Consider the following 21,204-nt stretch of genomic DNA (forward strand, 5'->3'; position numbering starts at 1 on the left):
AACCCAGGAGAAGTGGTTTAGACGAGGCCTGAAGACAGCTCACTAACATAACCAGAAACACAAGTGGCTTCTGCATTCGGGGACGCTGAGCTACAGAGTCTCCTTAGACTATGAAAACAAAGACTAAGAGGAAGGGGGTGCAGTCTAGAGCCTGAAAGGATGGAGCCAAGCAAAGACATTAACTTATCACTTATCTGGATAGTTAAGACGCTGGTCACATCTGGATAGCTAAAGGCGGGGAGGAAAATTCAGCATCCATGAAATTCACCCCACCTGCGAAATATCTCCTGAGCGAGCATCTACTCTGTACTGACTTGTGGGCACGTAGCAGGACAGGAGAGCGCACAGTTCCTCGCGCTGTGACAGACTGACCAGACCGGAAGCCCGTGTTTTTAATCACTCACTCAGCTTCAATTCTTTAGTTCTATTAATTGAATCATTATAACTGTAGGCATTGACATGCAGCGTTAGAATATGAAAACACGTCCATTTTAGAAGTGATGTAGTCCAGGACTGCAAGGAAGAAAGGATGCTAGGAAGTCGGGTATCTGAGCCCTGAACGGACCCATGAGAGAGTGGGGACAGGCAGAAGAGACGGTCAGCCAAGGGAGCTGCCACAGCAGCAGCTCCAGTCCCTGCTGTGTGACGGGAAGGACCTGAGCACTAAAGGACCTGAAAATGTGTCCACATGGCAAAGGAGGGGACAGATGGCAGGCCACACCTGAGGCTGGAGGGAAAGGTAGTTATTGCCAGCACCTGTGGGAGCTGCGCCGGGACTGGAAAGGTGTTGGGAAACTGGGGGCCTGAGCTGTATAGCCCACTAGGTACAAGTTAGCGAGGCTAAACTCTTGGGGTCTTGAGGTCACTAATATCTTAGTCTAGTTTGATTTGGGGTTTGAGGCCGGGCCTCATTAGACCGTCCTGACCCTCCTGGAACTTGTGACCATCTTGCCTCCGTCTCCTGAGTGCTAGGATTACAGACATGGGCCACCACATCCTGCTGCATTTCAATTAAAACCCCAGGTGTGGAGATGTAGCTCTGTTAGTAGAGGGCTTGCCTAGAATAAGCAAATCCCTAGGTCCCATCCCCAACACCCCCATAAAGCTAAGCATGGTGGCACATGTCTATAAACCCAGCGCTGGGAGGTGAATGCAGGAGGGTCAGAAGCTCAAGGGTCATCCGCAGTTACACAGCAAGTTTTGGGCAGCCAGGGCTACATGAGATCCTATCTGAAGATAAATTAGTATGTGAGCTGGAGACTACGTGGGGCTCATAGCATCCTATATGAAAGAGCTACTTATTCAAGGGAAGAGTCCTCGCAAGTCTAAAAGAGTTTTGAACCAGAGCTTGAGGGGACCAGATGTCTGCTTTCAGGGTAGCATCAATCCACGGTGACCAGTGTGGACCATATGCTGCCAGCACATTTGCAAAAAAAAAAAAAAAAGTAGATAAGGAGCCCAACACGGTGGTGAACACTTATAATGCCAGTCACTTGGGAAGCTGAGGCAAGAAGATCAGAAACTAAAGGTCAACAAAGGCTTTCTTGAAAAAGTGGAGACAGAGGAGAGACGGTTGAGTGGAGGACAGAAAAAGAAAGAAAGGGAGAATGTACTTAGATGCCTGAAGAGGCAAAAATGTATTTCTGGAAGAAGAGCTAAGAATTTGTCAACATCCCTCATTATTTCTTGGCTGGTGATTTGTATGCCCATAATACTCTGTGGACTTTGATCTATGAGCTCAAACTATCTGTTGATAAAACAAGTGGATAAACTAGAATAAAATAAGCAAATAAATGGGATTTCACTCTGGCTGTGACGACCCTAAAGAGGTTGCTTCATGGTGCATCCCTGAGTGGACCATGTGACCCTGATCAGGATGGTGGCAACAGAGAAAAGAACACACGAGGAACACACACACACAACAGGGCCTGCTGAGAGAGAGTGACGTGTCTAGGTCACAGTCGGGTGACTGGAAGTGAGCACTGTTAGCTACACGGAGAGAGACAGATTGTGGGAATGGACATGACTACTTCAGTCCCAACACCCTGAGGGCGAAGTTCCTATGCGTGATGGAAGTGAAGGATGTTGGGAAGACAATTTCATGGTCGAGGCTGGGAGTCACAGAAGTCTAGGTGGAAACTAACAGACCCCGACAAAAGAAAATACAGACCCAAGGGTACCTGGGAAATGGACTCTGAGAGGGAGATTTTGGAGATCTGTGTGGAGACCTCTTTGCCTTTCGACCGAGATCCTGTGTGGAGTTCTGTGTGGGAGAGCGTTACTGGGGAGTCTTTGGAGGGTCACCATGTGTTAGAGAGTGAGCAGTGCAGGATAGGGACAACTAAAGACAGATGAGCTAGGGGCTGGTCAAGGGCGCAGTGGCTCTCCTATGCTGATGGAGGTGCTGAAGGCAAACCCATCTGAGAGATGGCCCCTCCCACGGGTCCAAGCGCTAGAAGAGTGCATGATGATGTCATCTAGCAAGACCTAGAGTGGCACACAACATTCCTGGGTGACAATACAATGGCGTCTCTCCAGTATTTCGTTCCTCCTTTATCATTCTTCCCTGAGGTTCTGCTGTCACCCTTCCAATGGGTAGCTAACTACCTCTGATAAAGATGAACAAGTGTCCCACTTCTTCTTTGTGTTTTCTAAAATTCTATAGGTTTCTTGACTTCTAGGATAAGTGTGTGTGTGTGCGCGCGCGTGTGTGTGTGCATATGCACATGGAAACTACAGGACAAACTTGGCTATCATTCCTCAGGTGCCATCCACACCCCCCCCCCCAGACAGGGTCATTGCCATGGAACTTGCCGATTCAGCTAGATTGACTAGGCAGCAGGTCCCGTGTGCCCACTTGTCTCTGCCTCTTCAGCTCTAAGGTGACAAGTGTGTAGCACCTTGCCCAGCTCCAGTGGGGCCCAGGGACCTAGCTCAGGTCCTCAAGCTTGCAAGGCTCTGATCCATCTCCCCAGCCTCGGCCAATTTTTTTGTTAGGTTCTTGACCTGGAGCTTTTATTTCTGGCAGATAGGATAAAAATCAAGGCCTAGACCATTCTGTAGCTATAACAAGGCATTTACTGCTTTCACAGTGTCTCAAAATGGACAATTGCTTGGCCTCTGGGCATGGAGTCAACATTTTGCTCATCTCCATTCAGAGAAACGATAGTGCCTGGCCATACTCAAACGTATGTAAGGAGTCCAATCCCAGCGTCTCCCTGTGTGTAGGAGTAGGTGCTCTGGCTTCTGACCATATTCAACCTAACACTCTCCGCTCTGCTGAGGTACCTTCAATGAGTTTTATGCTTAAGTTGTATATTAATGAGCCTTCTTCTGTCCTCCAAAGTTGGGGATGGGACTTGCGTTTCTGCACTCCATCACAATGCTTCCTTTCAGCCCTTGTGTGCACAGATACCGCTGTTGGGTTGAACGATATCGTGGTATCCTAACGGTCACACAGATAAAGGATTGAGCAGGGTCTCCTTAGGCCAGATTCCTTGTGTCGGTAGAGGGAGGGGACGAGAGGCCCTGTGCAGAGGTGGTTCTTTTTATTTGCTACTCTTTGAGAACCAGAAGTAGCAGGCCTCCTCGAGGCAGGGTCTAATTGAGTGCAGCTCCTGCATGGCCATCAAGTCTCACATTCTGCCACCTCAGCTTCATACGCAGAGACAGAACAAGCAGTAGGAAGACTTGTTTAACATTTATTCTCAGGTTTTTTTTCTTTCTTTTTTTTCTTTTAATTTCCTCTGAAAAGAATATGAACCACTTGGGTCTTTACACTCTGCAGGAGCTAATCCCCCACTGGAAGCTCAGGGCAACCTCAACCCTTCTTGCGGATGTGATCTGTCGACACGAGCGTTCCTCCAGGCTCTGGAAGACCCACAGTGAACGGAGGGGCTCTCCCTTTTGGAGCTCTCTTACATTTTTAACTATAGTTTTTTTTTTTTTTTTTTTTTTTTCAAAAAAGAAAACAAGGCAGGAATTGCTTCCAGAGCCCGAGGCTTGTGTGGAGCACTGTCTCCTCTTCTAGCGCAGGCGGCTTTGGCTGGCACGTCCGGGCAGTTCATGTACCCAGTGGCCCCACTGCTACGTGCCGCTGACAGAGGGGGGCACTTACGATGCCCCAGGTCCCACTGCGCATGATCAACGGGAAGTGTGTACGCTGCATGTTGAAAGAAACATGGGGAGAACATGATACTTTCATAACCGAAAGTGCTTAATAAGAACGATTCACTAACTGAAGTCACATTTTTCTTGGGTTTCTTAGTCCAGGACCAATTTCATTAACAAAGGGAAATCTGTCTGAGATAACTTTTCATCTCCTAGTTGTAATAGAAGGCCTCATCTTTATCCAGTCTACCTTTACTTTAACTGTGTGTGGTGTGTATGTATGTGTGTTCACGCAAGTGAGTACTCACTCGTGGTGTATGTGTGTGTGCGTGTGTGTATGTGTGCATGTGCATGTGTGTGTGCATATGTGTGGATGTGTGTGCATGTGTGTGTGCATGTGTGTGCATGCATGTGTGCACGCATGTGTGTGCGCATGTGTGTGTGCATATGTGTGTGTGTACATGCATGCACAAGTGTCGAGGACAACGTCCAGGCATCAGCTTCTCCCCTTGCACCATGTAGGTTTTGGGGATAGAATGCAGAGTCATCAGGCGTGGTGGTGCCTTTACCTGCGGAGGCAGCTCCCCAGCCCAACACACGCAACACAGGCTTTGCCCGCAGCACTATAAGGAAGTGCATTTGATTGGCGAGGCTTTGATTTCAAGAAGCTCCTCTTTGAAATCCAGTTGAATTTGTGACCAGCAAGGTGAGGTAAAAATCATCTTAGAATTGCTGATCCATTGAGATGATCTAAATTATTCAGGGTGAGGAAGGCTGTCTGCTAAGTTCCCTGCCATGTCCCTTCACACATCTGCATGTCTAATTCGCGAGAGTATTTTCTTAGCACAGCATAAAGAATCGCCATCACAGAGCACTCCCGGGCCACTCTGTGATCAAATGGAAGGAGGCGCTATCTCAGAATCACAACTGAAGTCATATTTCTCCCCTCACTATCTGATGAAGCCTTCTGCTGGGTTTCTTGGGTGGCCAGTCACATGACAGATAGATGGTTTTGAGACAGGAAGTGAAATAAAATTTTCCTAACACCCTCAGGAGAAAGAGGCATTGTCACCATTAAGCCTTTTAAAAGGATGACTTAATTCCCTTTAAATATCCCTCAATCCTTACTGAGAACTCGGAACTGAACCCTGAAAGGGGCAACTTAGCTTTCCTACCAAAGCCACAGACTGCACAGCACTCCGATTTCAAGAGAGAAACAGCATAACATGCCCTGGCAGAGTTTGCTTAATATTCTAGCCAGAATCCTCAAGAAGGCTTCGTACAGGTGCAATTGCAGGAGAAAGGGCTGAACGCAAATGGTGTGCTATTCTAGAAAGCGCATTTTTAATGGCACCGTGGCCCTGAATCTGGACACTACTTGGTATGCTCGGACCACCTGCCAGCCGGCTAGGAATGGCAAATGGACAGTCAAATGCCCTCCCTCCAGCCCCAGGCACCCCCATGTATGCAATGGCCTTGTGCGGCGAAAGCAACGTACAAACATATGACTTCTACTCCGGAGAGTCAAGTAAGCGTGGCAATTCCTGTGTGGTCATCCACACTTCCCATTCATACTTCTAAACTCAGAAAATTGTCACTCCTTAGACTGGAAGATCCAGCCATCCTAGACACCTTTTTCTGGGTAACTAAAATGTCAGGAAATGCTGTTGGCCTTGCTTTTAAGATAGCCCTCATGTCCACTTACGTCTCTCGCCTTCTCCGTCACTTCCATGTTGGTCCATTTCTTCCCTGGTTTCTACAAGAGCCCCTGAGTGCTACCTCTCTGTGCTTGTTGTAATCTGCACTCAAAAGACAGAGGGATCCCCCTACATCCTCGGTCAGACTATTGCATTACTGCTCAAAACTCCATCCCAGCCTCAGTACCAGGCTCCCAGAGCAAAAGGCAGGTTCCTCACAAGGGACCAGATACATGATCCCCGCACACACTCACCCATACATGATTTATCTTCTGCCTGTCACTCATTCCACCATACCTGGGCCAACTTCTGGGATTGCTCTGCCACATCTAAGGGACATTTCCATCAATGAACTCTTAGGGCTTTAGTTGAATGGCCCACCAGGCTCTTCTTTAGAGCAGCGTCTGACTCGTTCCCTCGCCTCCTTAAGTCTTTGGTCAAAGCCTAGCTTGCCAGTGGGGACTCCTTCAAGTTGTTCCCCATATCTGCAGTCCCAAACGCCTAGCACAAGTGTCCTTTCCTGCTTCAATACACCGCCACCTGTGTAAATATGTAAATAGTTAATTACATATTTACGACACCCTGTCCCTAGAGAGAAGCTCCATGAGGGTAGGACTTCTTGACTGTTTTCTTTCTTCTGCATTGATGGCACCTAAATGAAGTGAAGACTGGTCCCTAGCAGGTGATCAATAAATACAGGAATCAATGACTGAACTATAAGCTGTAAATCAGTGCTGTCGGCCATCATGGGCTTATACTACACATCCCTCAATACAACACAGGATCTTCACGGTCTATAGCAGGTTATAGTCAAGGAGGAAAGAAAAAAGCAATGCAGGATTCCCAGAATCTCTTTGACTCCAACTCTAGACGTTAGGAGCTGAGTTGTGTCTGGTTCCGGCACAGAGAACACCCATGGCTCTACCCCAGATGTTCTAGTTCTTGTTGTGAGGGAGGTAGTGATGGTGTCATCCTGGGGAAGGAAGAATCTGGTGGTCTCCATGCTTGTGTCTGCTCTAAAGCCAGTCAACGAACCATGTTCCACATGGGGATTGCTCCCCTGGAAACAGACACTCCCTTTAACACAGCAGGGTATCACGGCAGAAAGAACAATTTCTGGGGAAACTCCACAAGTCAGGAGGATGCCAAGATACACGTCTTCAATTGAGGTTGGTTTGAATTAGGGCAAAAAACAGAGAAGTTGGTATTAGTGTGCTCTGTAAAGATTTTCTGTTTTTCAACGGAATCAAAGACGAGAAAAACAAGGTCGGCACTGTGCTGAGCAGCAGCGAGGGCACTCGGAGGATGAGTGCATGAGAGAGAGTTGAGACAGAAGTAGGGAAAGACCGCTTCTTCCAAGACGAAGCTCTCCACCCATCAACAAATCCATCTGTTGTCTCTGTTTCTTTCTTGCAGCATATCAAATTATCATTTCACAGATGAGTCAGCTTAGCGACAGGAAAAGACAGCGCCCCTGAGACTAGTGTTCTCCCCCGTGCACCCTGGGACTGCCTAAATCTGTTCCAAATATGGACATCACCTGAACGGTTGCCCAAGCATCGATACTTGAGTTTGGAAGAAGTTCAAGTAGAAGTTGCTGCAAGCTCCCACCAGTCTAAATAGCCTATTGTTGTTTATTGGTCATAGTTAGCAGGATAACAATGATAGAAAGATTTTGTGGTTCTAGACATAATTTTAAACGAGAAAACTTAGAAAGACACCAATCCCACAGCCTTTTACGATAGCATTTCCTCTAACGACTGAACTCTCCTCGTTCACACCCAAGCCGCTGCTGAGGAGATAGTCTCCACTGATGGATGTTGCTTTGTTAGTTTCGTTTAGCATGTGACTTCAACAAGACTGCCTCCCTTCAGAGCAGAGACCCTGGTGCTTCCCCTCTTAAAGCAGCAAACCTAGAAGCAGACACAGAGTGGGTACTCACTAGAGACCAACCAGCTGGCTTCACTTTTTTTTTTTTTTTTTTTTTTTGTCAGCAATTCTTTAAAAGTCTGGCAAAGGCTTTGAAACCGTGAACAGGCAAAGAGCTGGCCAGGAAAGGAAGCAGCAGTGGAATGACCCGTGCATGTTTGCTTTACGTATCACAGTGAACCACATTCAAAAAGAAGTTTCGAAAAGCATTCTTTAAAAGTTCCCTCTGAAACAGGTATGTTTTTAGTGTGAATTCAGAACTAAAGTAGGTTCTTACAGTTTTCATCCTGGGCAATGCATTGTAAGGGGATCCCAAAGAAAGACGTATAGCTGTCATTGTACCACACCAGAAGCTCGGTGCCCCTGGGAATATCTATACAGGCTCGGTAGAATATATTCGACCTATTTAAAAACAAAAGAAAACCCAACTTAGTCAGACGTAATGCTCATATGTCCCCACCGCATTTTTATTGTCCCCCAAGACATTCTGCCCAGCTCCACCTAAACAGTTTATAATAAATCTACACCCACCTTCTGATCCCAAGCCGTCGAGGAGAGCCTGTAACTCAGTGTGATAAACAATGTATTTATTTCCACAGGGCCCCTTCACAGAGGGTCTTGGGAGACAGATATATGGCCCAGGAGACAGCAGGGAAGGAAAAGTTCATTTAAAAAAAATAAAAATTCTCTCTCATGATAACGAGAAAATTCTTCCCAGTGGCTACTACATAGGCAGTGAGAGCTGCCCCAACCACATTAGAAAATTAATTTACGTTTTATTTATTTCTTATTTGAAGAGAAAGCACTACAGGTAGTCTGTCACTGTGATGTTGAGAGTCCCCAAAATTCATAATAAAATAAAGCAACTTTTAATAATATAAGGACTAAGGGAAGAAAAAAACCCTCCCACCTGCTCCCCCCTCCCACCCCCTTAAGTTTGATGTAGGAGAAGAGAAAAGCCCTCTTGTGTGAGACGGATGGAAATTCAATAAATACAAGAAGAGCACTTTCCTTGGGCTGAAAGATTACACCCTGGGTGATGGAGTGAGGGTTCTAAGAAATAAGCATCTTTTATAGCAGCAGCTTTGGTGCCGTTAAGAAAAATCTACAGATTTTGAAAAGAATGAGGGTGTCCAGACCGATTTTCTCAATGAAGGATTGTTACAAATATTAGCCTCAAGTTCCAGATAAAAGTGTTGTAGGGTTGGTGGGCCTTAAATTCCGCCTTTCTGTAAGGAATTGGCTGCAGCAGCGTAATTTGTCCCTTGTAGAACACTGCAGACATAAGGGGAATCTCTCTCCACATTTTTCATGGCAGTGAGATATGCACTTGTCAACATACTTTGTCACCACAAAGTGGCTCTTGGCAATAGGATCATAAAGATCAATAAAAAAAAGTGCAGATTCTCAATATTTTACTTACTGCTGCAAAAATTTCATTTATCTTGTTATTTTCCTTACTTACTGCCATTCTGTCTCACGAGGGCACTGCTAGCTAAGCAGAACGTTTTTCCACAACATTCTATGAATATCTGACAAAAACTCCAGCTGCTCGTCCAGTCCTCGCTGCCCTTCCTGCCTTGGCACTTCTAGGAGCTGCGCATTTTATTAATTTTTTCCACCGCCGCATAAAAAAAATCAAAATTGGAACCGTGTTATAAATCGCTGACATCTCCTAACTTGAGAAAAATTGAGTCTACTTTGTACTTCACCCTTGTAACATTTCATCTCTGGGTTTGCCTTCCCTTCGTGTAAACACAGCGCCCGGCAAATGAATGTGCTAAAACCAAATGACACACTTTGCCGCTGAAAGAGCAGAACTGTTTTCGAGCGATGGGTGGTCTTCTGGGGCACAGAGTAGGCCGAAAGAGGCGGGGGGAAGTGTAAGCGTACACCATCCTTGACAAGCACCCTGAGCTTCCAAAGCTTGCAGAAATCCCTGCATGCTGAAGCACATCAAAGGGATTTTTCCCTTTTCAGATAATATTTCCTTTGCTGACATGTATTTAGTATTGTGGTTGGATGACTCATAAAGATAGCTTCATGGCGTCCCAACGCAGTTGAAGCAGAACACATGCCAACAAACATTATTGTCAGCCTCAAAATAAAAACAAAACGTTCAGCTAAGGGTCAATCAATCAAGGGCGCTTTGAAGAAAATTCCATTTAGATATTACAAATCATAACAGAATGAATTTAAACCAGCTGACTTTTTGTGAAGAGGACATTCATGTACAATAAAAATTAGGCTGGCTCTTTGGGGTCCAACTTTTCTATTTTCTTACTTTTGGACGTGGTCACTAGTGATGGATGCCAGTTTTTTTTTTTTTTTTTTTTTAAATTGTGTTTTTGTAGTTCATTGTATAAAGATCTGCGGTAATCCAAAACAGATCGGCTGAGAGCGAGCTCGTAGCTTCAGCGCCCTCATGAAAGGAGAGTTGTAAAATCCACTTAATATCGACAGATAGGTAATGGCTTACTCATGCTCCTCTCCCTTGAGGGGTTCTTGTCCCAAATTTAGAGTTTGCCTCAACAGTTCCCTTGGTATTTCTGTATTAGAGAAGTGGCTAAACTATCTCTTGCTGACTGGACAAGCACAGCCTTTGCTAATTGTGGAGCTCAGGGTTGTCTAGAAAATTCCCAACAGCAAACACAGAGCGCTGCCGGGTGTGCACCGGTGTTAACCGAACAGCCTCCTGCACTATTTCACGTAAACCATTACTAATAAAACTGCATGCGGAACCCAGGCAATGAGTCAGACACTGCCCAAGTAGGTTCTTTTTAGAAGTGGAGACCTTCAGGGAGCAAGCAAGCCAGATTGGTGCACCTCTAAGCTATAAAGAAAAATTTAGAGAGAGAGAGAGAGAGAGAGAGAGAGAGAGAGAGAGAGAGAGAGAGAGGAAAAAAACTTCACTTAAAAAAAAAAAAAGGAAAATAAATAGCCCCAGGCAGAACTCCAAGTTGCCGACCCAAGGCTCTCGGCTTTGATGTGTCTGTGGTGCCCAATAAAGCTAAACAGTTGCTTCTGACTCTGAAGGGAACACGGCTGTTTATAACTGAGCTCATATATTTATACGGCACATGTTTTCGAGGGATTCTGAGAGGAGAAGGCTTAGTGGTGGGGCTGTTTTTCTGTTCGGTCTGTTTCTGCCTTCTCATCTTGGTTCCAGCCTTCCTTAGAAACAGGGGGTGGGGCCAGCAGGTGCATGGAGAAGGGGGGGCTTCCTACTCGATCCCTGTGGGACTCTGGAAAGTGAAGCTACCTCTCCCTGGAACTGTCACTCTTTGGGCACTGCCCATTCCTCTTAGGGAACAGTGGTGGGGGTGAGGCTTCTTTTCTTTAATTTGAGGCCACCACATCACCTGGAACACAGCTGAAATCATCAAAGGGGCCAGGCCCAGATGCTCTGGAAACTTTTGAGAGAGCAGGAGAGGTTGCGGCATCTCAGTCCCGGGTCTGAGCATGGCCAGCTTTGGAAGATTAAGTTCTTGGTTCTCCAGACCTTGGTCCAAATGAACCTTATTCTCTCTCTCTGGGAGACAGACTGATGGAGACTGAAAGGAACAGAGCTGGAACTGAGTTTCCAAGTTCCATTTATGTGTGTGTGTGTTCACATCTGCTGGGGGATTAACCCCAAGCTGGTGGGGCTGCCAGACTCATTCGGGTCCCTATGGACATTCAAGCGAAGGCGTAGAGTAACTTCAGCCAGTGTACAGAGTCAGAGAGGGCATCCGCTAGCACCCTTGTTATTGCCCCTCGAACTAAGGCACTTCAACAACTCGGCATGGAAAACCAGATCTCTACAGGGTTCTGCGGGATGTTTGCAACCACTTCGCAGCAAGCCTGAGTTCGCATGTGCAAGCCCACGGGCTCCAGCGGTAAATCAAGACATACTTTACCTGTACTGAACTACTGTTAGATTCTGCTCTCCACAGTGCCTTGCACATCGGATATACCTCATCCAGCTCGACTTACTAGGCTCCCCACCATCAATAAAGTGCTGTAGTGTCCCATCTTGATCATATATCTGGAGAAGAGGTCAGAAGGTCAAGTAGTTAGAACGAATCATCAGCAATCATTTTCCCTGTTTCCCTTGATGTCTCTCCGTGTCAGCCGCGGAGATTTATGGTCCTCGGGTTTGCTGGTGCCTATTGATGGCTGTGGAAACTCGGCGAGGGTAACAGGAAAATGTTTTCTGGTGAGGCAAGTCGATCACGTTTCTCTTATCAAGCCAATCTTCCCTGTATTAAACATAGTTGTGGTATCTCAAGGATGTGACTATATTTCCCAAAGAATATTTAACCTATTTTGACAGGCTAGTCTTAAATAATGAACTGCTGGATAAACAGAGAAAGCTGAAAGGAGAGGCCACACTGACATGATTGGAGCAAACACTTAAAAGGCCCTCCGGCATGCATCTATCCCAAAGCATCCGTGGAAGGCAGTCACTGTCCATCCGCCGAGCTGGGTGACCCCCAGCAAAAGGCGGCTGGGAAGCTGTGGAACTGTAGAGGACTGGTGGAAACAGACTCTGGGATGGAAAAAAAAAGGAGGGGGGGGACTGTTTCTTCATAGGAGATAGAGGTCTCTGAAGCCCTTAAGGGAGGAGTCATCTGAAAACATCTCCAGAAAGGGGAAGAGAAAACAGCGGTCTCCTAGGGAGTTTACATTTCTCAACCAAAGTCACTTTCACCATCATTGCCTTAGGTTCAACCCTAGCAGATTCCTCAAGATAGGAAAAAGGAAAGAAAACCCACTTCAAACTAGTCAATAAGCACAGGATACCCTCTCCCCAAATCCTGATTCGAGCAGCTTGGCTAGGTACCCAGTGACTGTTGAAAGTAGAATCACTACTTTGGTTCCAGGAACTTTGCGTGAGGTGATGTGCAGGAGCTGGGATGAGGCAGTTACATAGCCAATAAACAGCCATTCTCTAAGCTCTCCCCAGACGTGGAGGCAGCCAGAAAGCACAAGGCAGTTCAGGAGTACCTTGGGAGGTCTGGGGAGATAGTTGAGCTGGCAATGTGCTTCCTGCAGGAATGGGAGGTCCTGGGTTTAATCCCCAGCACCCACATGAAAAACTGGCAGTGGTTGCACAAGCTTAAAATCCTCCTGCGGGGGAGGCAGAGACAGGAGGATCCCTGGAGCTTGGTGAACTATCAGCCTGCCCCAGTGATGAGTTCCAGATTCCAGTAAGAGACCCTGTGCCATCGAACAAGGCAGATGGCTCCTGAGGACCAACATTGGAGGTTAACCTCTGACTCCCACCCGCACCTGTCCTCACAGACAGGTGAGCGCGCGCGCACACACACACACACACACCTACACAGGCACATACACACAAATAGTTTCTTAGGAGTACAGACCTTAGAACGACATTGGGGGAACCAAGTATATTTTGAATAGTCAGTACAGCCTCCCCAGGGGCTGCTGAGGGGTTCCCCCAGAGCATCCCGAGAAGCCGCACCTCTTTTTCTGAGCCCTCCTGCTTTTCTTCTTCAAGTAAGCATGCAGAATAAATCGTCCAAAGGAAACCTCATTGTGTGGCCATTCCTACTAAGTCAGATCAGTGTTTCTAGTCTGGAGGGCCCTGGGCTGTGTGGGGTGAGTTTTCTTTTCTTTCCCGCAACTGAATACTCCCCCTGGTTTTTCTGATATTCAGTCTCCTCCCCCAACCTCTCCACTGCCCCCGCCAATAAAAGGAAGACATTAATCCAATAAAGACAAACATCTGTGAATTTCGGACTGGATAGCCATACCAGGACAGTCACAACTGATAATCAACTCAGCCCAAAAGGAAGGAGAAGGTCCTGGACTGTGTTACAGCTGGGGCGAAATACTCCTTCCCATTCCTTGCTTCGGGATAAGAGCAGAAAACGGAAATACGTTACATGGTCGCTCTGTCTGCTGAGCAGCAAGCTAAAGGCAGACATGTTGAGGTTGCCTTTAGATGATGTTTCACTAATTGTTTAGATTACATTGCACTTAATTGTTTTGTTGTTGTGCCATGGTTTTTTTTTGTCATTGTTAAGACAGTCAGTCAAGCAACATTCAAAAAATCTCACCCTTGAGCCTGCTGTCACCAGCCAGAGAGATTGAACAAAACTATCCTCACCACTATTGATGTTAGTGAAGTAAAATTTCTTGATGAAATCCTGTTTCCCTTTCCCTACAAAGATATCTTGCATAGCTAGCTGCTGGTGATAAATACTACAGAACATCCTAAAAAGTGTACACAATGGTCCTCTTTACTGCTCCCAGCCTGGATCCTCGCACCAAGCGACGCTAACCCCATAGGTAAAAGAGCCCAGCCCGTGTGTGAACTCAGCTGAACACCACGTGCTCCCAAGTCTAACCTGAAATGAGTGAAAATGGGTTTCCTGCTACAAATGTGTGTCAGCATCAATCTCCGTAAATAGATATGCCCACAAAGAAACCACAGTTTTGCCTCCTACTTGACTGGAAGAAAAATGTAGATCACCGTGTATCAGGCAGTATGCGGGAGGAGGCCGACTTCCCAGGCTTTGGCCAATACTGATTACAGTATTTCACACAAAGTTGCGATGATGCCGGACACCTTCAGTCTCCTGACTGAGAGCCTAGGGGTGAAGACACTCATCTGGCCTTGACTCTGCTCTCAGGATTCCAAGCACAGCTACCGCTAGACCCACGCAAATCTCCTTCCTAATGGCCTCCCTCCCCACTGTTAGCACCCTACCTCAAATGATAACCCTTTCACACAGGAAATGTGACAAGAGCCCCTTGAGCCCTTACAGGAGCTCTAAGATATTATCTAAACTGTAGCCAGTGTAATGCTTAAAAATTAGATCTAACTAGGCCTGTGAGCACAACATCTCTAGGAGAAAAAAACAAAACAAAATTTCACAAATGGTTATGCATTTCAGGTCATCCAACACATGTGGAGTTCTTCAAGGGGGCCTTGCCACACTGACAGGAGCAGCAGTGTCTCCTGGGGGTTCCTGGGAGCCCAGAACTCAGGGCTTTCGCACTTGCCTCAAGACAGCTCTGAGCTCTTTGTGGTCTGTGCTGTTAAGAGGCAACATTTAAAGGCAACCTTTTTTATAAGAGCTAAAATGAGCCAGAAAATTTTGATGCCTATGTTCTTTCTTTAGTACAAAGGGCATAACTTGGGAGAGGGCTGTGCAAATGTTGGAAGCTAAACAGAAACTAAGGACATCCCTAAGAGATGTAGTTACAAGTGGGCATTCGGTTGCTCGCTATGGCCAGGTAGCTTTGTTAACATTTAAGAGCTTGGTTAAGAGACAAAATCTGTACGTAGCTTATCTCCCAGACAGCACCTGTTCTCTTCTAGGCAGAAAGAAGTTAAAAGGAACTCCAAGTGAGATTTAGCAACTGCAGGAGCCCAGAGTAGCAGCTCCAGCTCCAAGTACAGGAAGTTGTTCTCGGAGGCTGAACTGACACCCACATTTGTGGGATATTAACATGATGTTTTAAGATGGATACCTGATAGCCTCCCCTGCCCCAAACCCAAGGAATTTGGAAGATGAACTATGCCAAGATCTAAAATTACTGGTTCTTATTATCTATCTTTTAAAAGATTTTAAATAAGCAGAAAAAAATTTTTTAAATGCTCCAAGTGTTTAGACAACTCCCCTAGGACCTGTGAAAATGTTGGAAAGGTCAAGTTGTTTATTCATTCGAATGGTGAGCATAAAGGCATGGCCATTAACTTTAGATTAAGAGAAAGATTCATTCTGTAAAAACACCTAACACAGCAATTTTGCCAGAAAGGGTGCCATTTATTCTGAATGAAAACGAACATTTTAATATTTTCTCTATTCTTTTCTAATGTGAAGCAAAAAAACCTCTCAAGATAGGAGAACTGCATGGGAAGAAACAGATAGGACACCTGGTCAGGGAGTGCGGAGTGGGAAGGTTAAGTTCTGTAATGGAAACTCTGAACTGTAGAATGGATCACTTAGTATTTCTTAGGCAAAAGCCAGTTCCCCTGTTGCCAGAGGGACGTGTACTATGGAACAGTCACATTGGAGGACACTTTGACAAAACCTCAATAAGTTTGAGAATGTTTATTTCCTATGCCTTAGCAATTTTACATCCAAGAAATCACTCCAGTGCAATTCTGCTGAATCGGGGAGATGGTTTCAAAGGTATTTACTGATGAACCATTTGGAATAACAAAGACTTAGAGGGGGCTAGAGAGATGGCACAGCAGTTAAGAACACCGACTACTCTTCCAGAGGACCCGGGTTCAATTCCCAACACTCACATGGCAGCTTACAACTGTCTGTAATTCCAGTTCCAGGAGACCCAACACAACTGTCTGTAATTACAGTTTCAGGAGACCCGACACCCATTGCAAAACACCAAAGCACATAAAATAAAAATAAATAAATTAAAAAAAAAGAATTAAAAATAATGGAAGCATGTTGTCATTGGAAGATCCATTCAAAAATCATTTGTTTAATACATTTAAAATTAATAACTTATCTCTGTATTAGGAGATAAATATTAAAAACATAATATTGAGTGAGAAACTGCAAACTATTATACTACCAGGTTTTAAGATATACAAAATAACACACTAAGCAGTGTATGTATGGCAGTAACCATTGCAATATATAGAAAGCAAATGTAGACATATAAAATAATACTCTAGTGTATGTTATGACAGTATCCATTGCAATGTATAGAAAGCAGACGGGTGGCGGCCCATGTCTTTAATCCCAGCCCTCAGGAGGCAGAGGCAGGTGGATCTCTGTGAGTTCGAGGTCAGCCTGGTCTACAAGAGCTAGTTCCAGGATAGGCTCTAAAGCTACAGAGAAACCCTGTCTTGAAAAACCAGGGGAAAAAAAGAAGAAGCAATGTATAGAAAGCATATGTAAATACACAAAATAATACTCTAGTGTATGTTATGGTAGTACATGTTGTAATGTATAGGAATCATATGTAAATATACCAGTCAAACTCTGAAGCCCTGCATGAGAAGGATCCCTGGCACTCCTTAGAGAGGTACCTTCAGAAGCAAAGATAGTGGGAGGAAACAATGGCATTACATTTGAAAGGCTTCATTTCTGATACAAATTTGGCAAAGTGTTGCTCCTGGTCAGTGTTTCGGTATAAGGAGATATCTGTGCAGTGACTCTTCTTTCTTCCCTTTTTTCCTTTTCTGTTTTTACACTAGAGATTAAATCCAAGACTCCCTTTAGCTAAACAAAATGATTCTCCTACTCGGCCCCAACCCTAGATTGTATTTTGCTTTCTGATCAAAGAAAGAACAATATAAATAGAACATAGAAACCTGTGCCTTTATTTCTTTGGGTTTTCAGTTTGTGTGTGTGTAATGTTAAGACAAAGAGGCTGCCTATTGCTGGAGGTTAGGAGTTCATCAGTGCACCTGCCTGGAAGATGCATGTAATATGTATCTATACTATTGCACCTGCCTGGAAGATGCATGTAATATGTATCTATACTATTGCACCCGTCTGAAAATGCTTGTAATATGTATCTATACTATTACATCCACCTGGAAGATGCTTGTAATATGTATCTGTACTATTGCATCTGCCTGGAAGATGCTTGTAATATGTATCTCTAAATTATCGGCTCTGATTTCCTTTGTGATTGCTGCTGCTATTTTAAAACTATTGCTTCTGGCCTGTGCATCTCTTCTATCTTGTATCAATAGAAGTAGCAAGATAAGTAATGGGAGAGCTAATTTTTGCTTTTCAAGGGGATTTTAAGTTTTTGATTCCATGAAACCAGCTGTAATACCATTCGTGGGGCTAAAATAAAGATCACGTCGATTCTCTCACTTCAAACCATGTTGGGGCATTGAGCGACCTTGCTGGCATCTGAAGTGACATTCTCTTCCATGCTTATGTTTACCTAGAACAAAACTCCAGATGAAAAGAGGGGTAAGATGTATGCCAGTGTTGGACTCCAATGATTGCTGGTAAAAGTGGCTCCAGTACAGCTTAGCCACTTGCGAACGCTGCCAGCCTGTATTAACTACGATGATGAGCACAGGGGCAGGCGAGGCAGCAACTGCTCCATTTTATCATTAAAGGGAAGGCACCACCTTCAGAATGATAGAAATCTGAATGGACAAGGGTAAAGCAAGATGTGCAAATGAGCCACTCACAACTTTGTTTTGCTTGCCAAGTGTTTAAATTTTTTGTTGTTGTTGTTTTGTTTTTTGTTTGTTTGGGTTTTTTTTTGGGGGGGGGGACAGGGTTTCTCTGTAAAGGCTGGAATTAAAGGTGTGCGCCACCACCACCAAGCTGTGTTTAATTTTTTTTTTAAATGTGGCCTAAGTTGGTTTTCAAATTCTCTTGGGAAATTGCAAAGCAGTCCACCAATCTTCCTGAGGAAAAGTATCCCCCTCCAATTTTTTCAATTCCCAGCCCCTCTTACTGGCTCGTGGCACACTTACTTCACAGATGCTCCCAGTAATTTACCTACCTATTTGGCCTCCTTTAGCACTTACTGGCAATGGCAGCTACAGGGAAGCCAGAGCTATCACTCTGACCGAAACGTGAAGTAAGGGTCTAAGCGCACTGCAAACATACATCACTCCAGTACTGCTCAAAAGCCTTCACCTTTCCAGAGGGAGAAGATGCCTACACAGACACATACACACACATGCACACAGACACACACACATATGCACACATACACATATATATGCACACATACACAGATATACACACACAGACAGATACACACACAGACACACAGAGACACACACAGAGATACACGCACATACACAGCGACACACATCTGCACACACAGACACATATGCACACAGACACACATGCACATACATGCACGCACAGACACACAAGCGCACACACATGTACACAAACACATACACAGACCCACACACATACATACACACACACACACACACTGCTTTGATCAACACAGGTTTTAAGTATCTTTTTAAGTGACAAATCAATGAAGTCCTAAGCAGAGAGCACAGCTGAGCGTACAAGCCTGCCCTCAGAGCACTTGAGAGGTGCTTGACAAGGTCAGTCTGAGCTACACAGTGAGACCCTGTCTCTAAGAAAGGAGGGGAAGGAAGAGAGGGAGGGACGGAGGGAGGGACGGAGGGACAGAGGGAGGGAAGGAGGAAACTAGTTTAGAGAAGTGTTAAAACCAGGAGCGAGTGTTGCCCTGGCTGAGGAAGGGCTGCTTAGCAGAAGCAACACCATTGCTCCCTGAGACCATTCCTGGGGACTCCTGTATTGACTGGGGGTGGGGCGAGCACTATGTGAAAACCTACAGGGAGACCCTTTCCCGTGGAAGATGAGGCCTCCAGGAAGATGAAGCAGTTCTGCTAGAACCTTTAAAAGGGCACTTCGAATACTAAATCTAGAGCACAGGAAACTTGGCGCCCATGTGTCCCAACCTGTCAGCTTAGACAAAAGGAAAGGTCTCCCAAAGCTAGACTTAAGCCCTTACTGTGAGAGGACTGAGGAGTGGCAGGCCACCTGACAGTTCTGCACCTCCCCACCTCTTCTTTATAATTTTGTAAGTATCCTGAAGAGTCCCAGTATCTTTGAGCTAGAGAAGCCTAGGTGTGAATTCATTCCCCTCAGTACCTGTGTTAGGTAGTCCCTGGGGTTGGCCAGCAGGATTAACCATGACTTTCACAGAGTGGAGAGAAATTCTCATTTTGTATCTCCGAGGTCCTGGACACTGGCATTTGGTTATTGTATTGAGCTGGGGTCTCTTTCAGCTTTCCCCAAGCAGCTGAGGCGAGGGAACATATTTTATACTCAAGCATCCAACACAGGCTCATACACAGGAGGACGTGCACCAGACATGCAGCTTCGGGAAGCTCTTGGATCTTATTCAAGGGCTCAGAATAAATTATTCCTTAATGCAAAGAAACCGAACCGAAAAAGTACAATCAAGCCCTACTTGGAAGTCAATGGTCATCTCCTTGAAGACCTCCTCAGGTTCTCTGAACTGCAGGTGACTTTCCTGTGATGAGGAATCTGAAGACAGAAGTCGGGGGTGGGGGTGCCAGAGACACCTGTGAGCCCGCGCTGCTTTTGTTTTCAATCTCTACACAGCTGATGGAGAATTCAGAGAACAAAAAGCTTGTGTGTGTGTGTGTGTGTGTGTGTGTAAGGGGGGAGGGGGTGTCCCGAAGATTTTCTCTGTCCATTCTCATACCGTGTTTTTACACCTTTCCATCTTTTTGAAAAGTTCAAAAATTAGGGTTTTAAGTTAAAAAGTTAACATTTTATCTGCCAAGACAGATAAAAATATGTGTTCTGAGATTCTACCGTGTGTCAAAAGAACAAAGACTTGATTATTTTGACCGTGAAGTTGGTCATCAGAATGCCTTTACTGAAAAGTAGATTTTACTTTCAATATGTAATTGGCAGAGGAGCTCTTATGTATTAGAAGTGAAAAAATACATTTTATGAGCCTGTCTAGTTAGGGGTGATCACGGTGCTATGCCTAGGGGTGTCTGTTGTAATAAGTATGAGTAACAGTATTGACTCTGTTATAAGTGACGATGTGACATTGCCCATATTGCCACTTGTGATGGAGCCATGACTGTAACTCACACAAGGGTGGACAAAGGGTGCTGATCATGTCCCTACTCTAAGGACCGAGATGAAAATCAAATGAGCAAATGTGTGTAAAGGCTCACACCCAGGGACTGCTCTGGGGACATTAGTTATCCTTAGGTCAACATTATAACTGATGGGAAATGTCTACCTAGTGAAAATTTAGTGACCTGCTAGTGAGTAGCAGTCATAATATATGGGTAGCAGGCTGATGTCTAACTCAATGGTAGACTGCTCATCTAGCACGTGTGTGGACATGTGTTAAAACAAAATTAAGATAGTATCTTACAACACATTACTCCCAAGATGACCAGACCATACACTCATTGAAGGCAGAAATGTATTTCACGGTTTTAAGAACTTAACCATACATATTTCCACACACTACAAAGAACAAGGAAATGACTTAGGATATCAAATGGGGGTATAAAAGTCAGACAGTTGTTTATATTTTATCTTTCAGGTGAGACTGTTTAAAAGTAAAAGTATAGAAGCCTGGAGAGATGGCAGTTAAGAGTACTGGCTGATTTTGCAGGACACAGGTTCCATTCCCAGTACTCTCGGGGAGACTCTGATGCCCTCTTCTGGTCCCTGAGGGCACTGCACGCACATGGTGCACAGATACACTTGTAGACACAACGACCACACATATAATTTTTTAAAGTTAAAAAATAAAAGTACACATGACAAAGGAAAAATGTTGCACTAGTGTAACTACTGGCTAGAAAACAGTATACAAATTTGTTTTCAGGCCTGTAGTTTGTATTCCTAAATTTAATTATCTTAAGCTTGACAGGATCCCTTGCCATTCACACAGACACCACATCTTTAAGAACATTCCTGGGACATACTAGAAACTAAGAGGTATTGATCGCAAG

The 21,204-nt window shown here is 45.1% G+C and overlaps 1 protein-coding gene across 1 annotated transcript in view; it reads right to left on the bottom strand.

Moving 5' to 3' along the window:
• Prdm6 (PR/SET domain 6) overlaps positions 1-21,204 on the bottom strand; it is a 102,782-nt gene that overhangs the window by 21,298 nt on the left and 60,280 nt on the right. The window contains exons 4-5 of the mRNA XM_057789010.1: positions 11,636-11,763; positions 8,014-8,138 (exon numbers count right to left, since the gene is read on the bottom strand). Coding sequence (XP_057644993.1) covers positions 8,014-8,138; positions 11,636-11,763 — 253 coding nt within the window. The remainder of the gene's footprint in view (positions 1-8,013; positions 8,139-11,635; positions 11,764-21,204) is intronic.

This window comes from Chionomys nivalis, chromosome 14, assembly GCF_950005125.1.
Source record: "Chionomys nivalis chromosome 14, mChiNiv1.1, whole genome shotgun sequence".
Lineage (NCBI taxonomy): Eukaryota > Metazoa > Chordata > Mammalia > Rodentia > Cricetidae > Chionomys > Chionomys nivalis.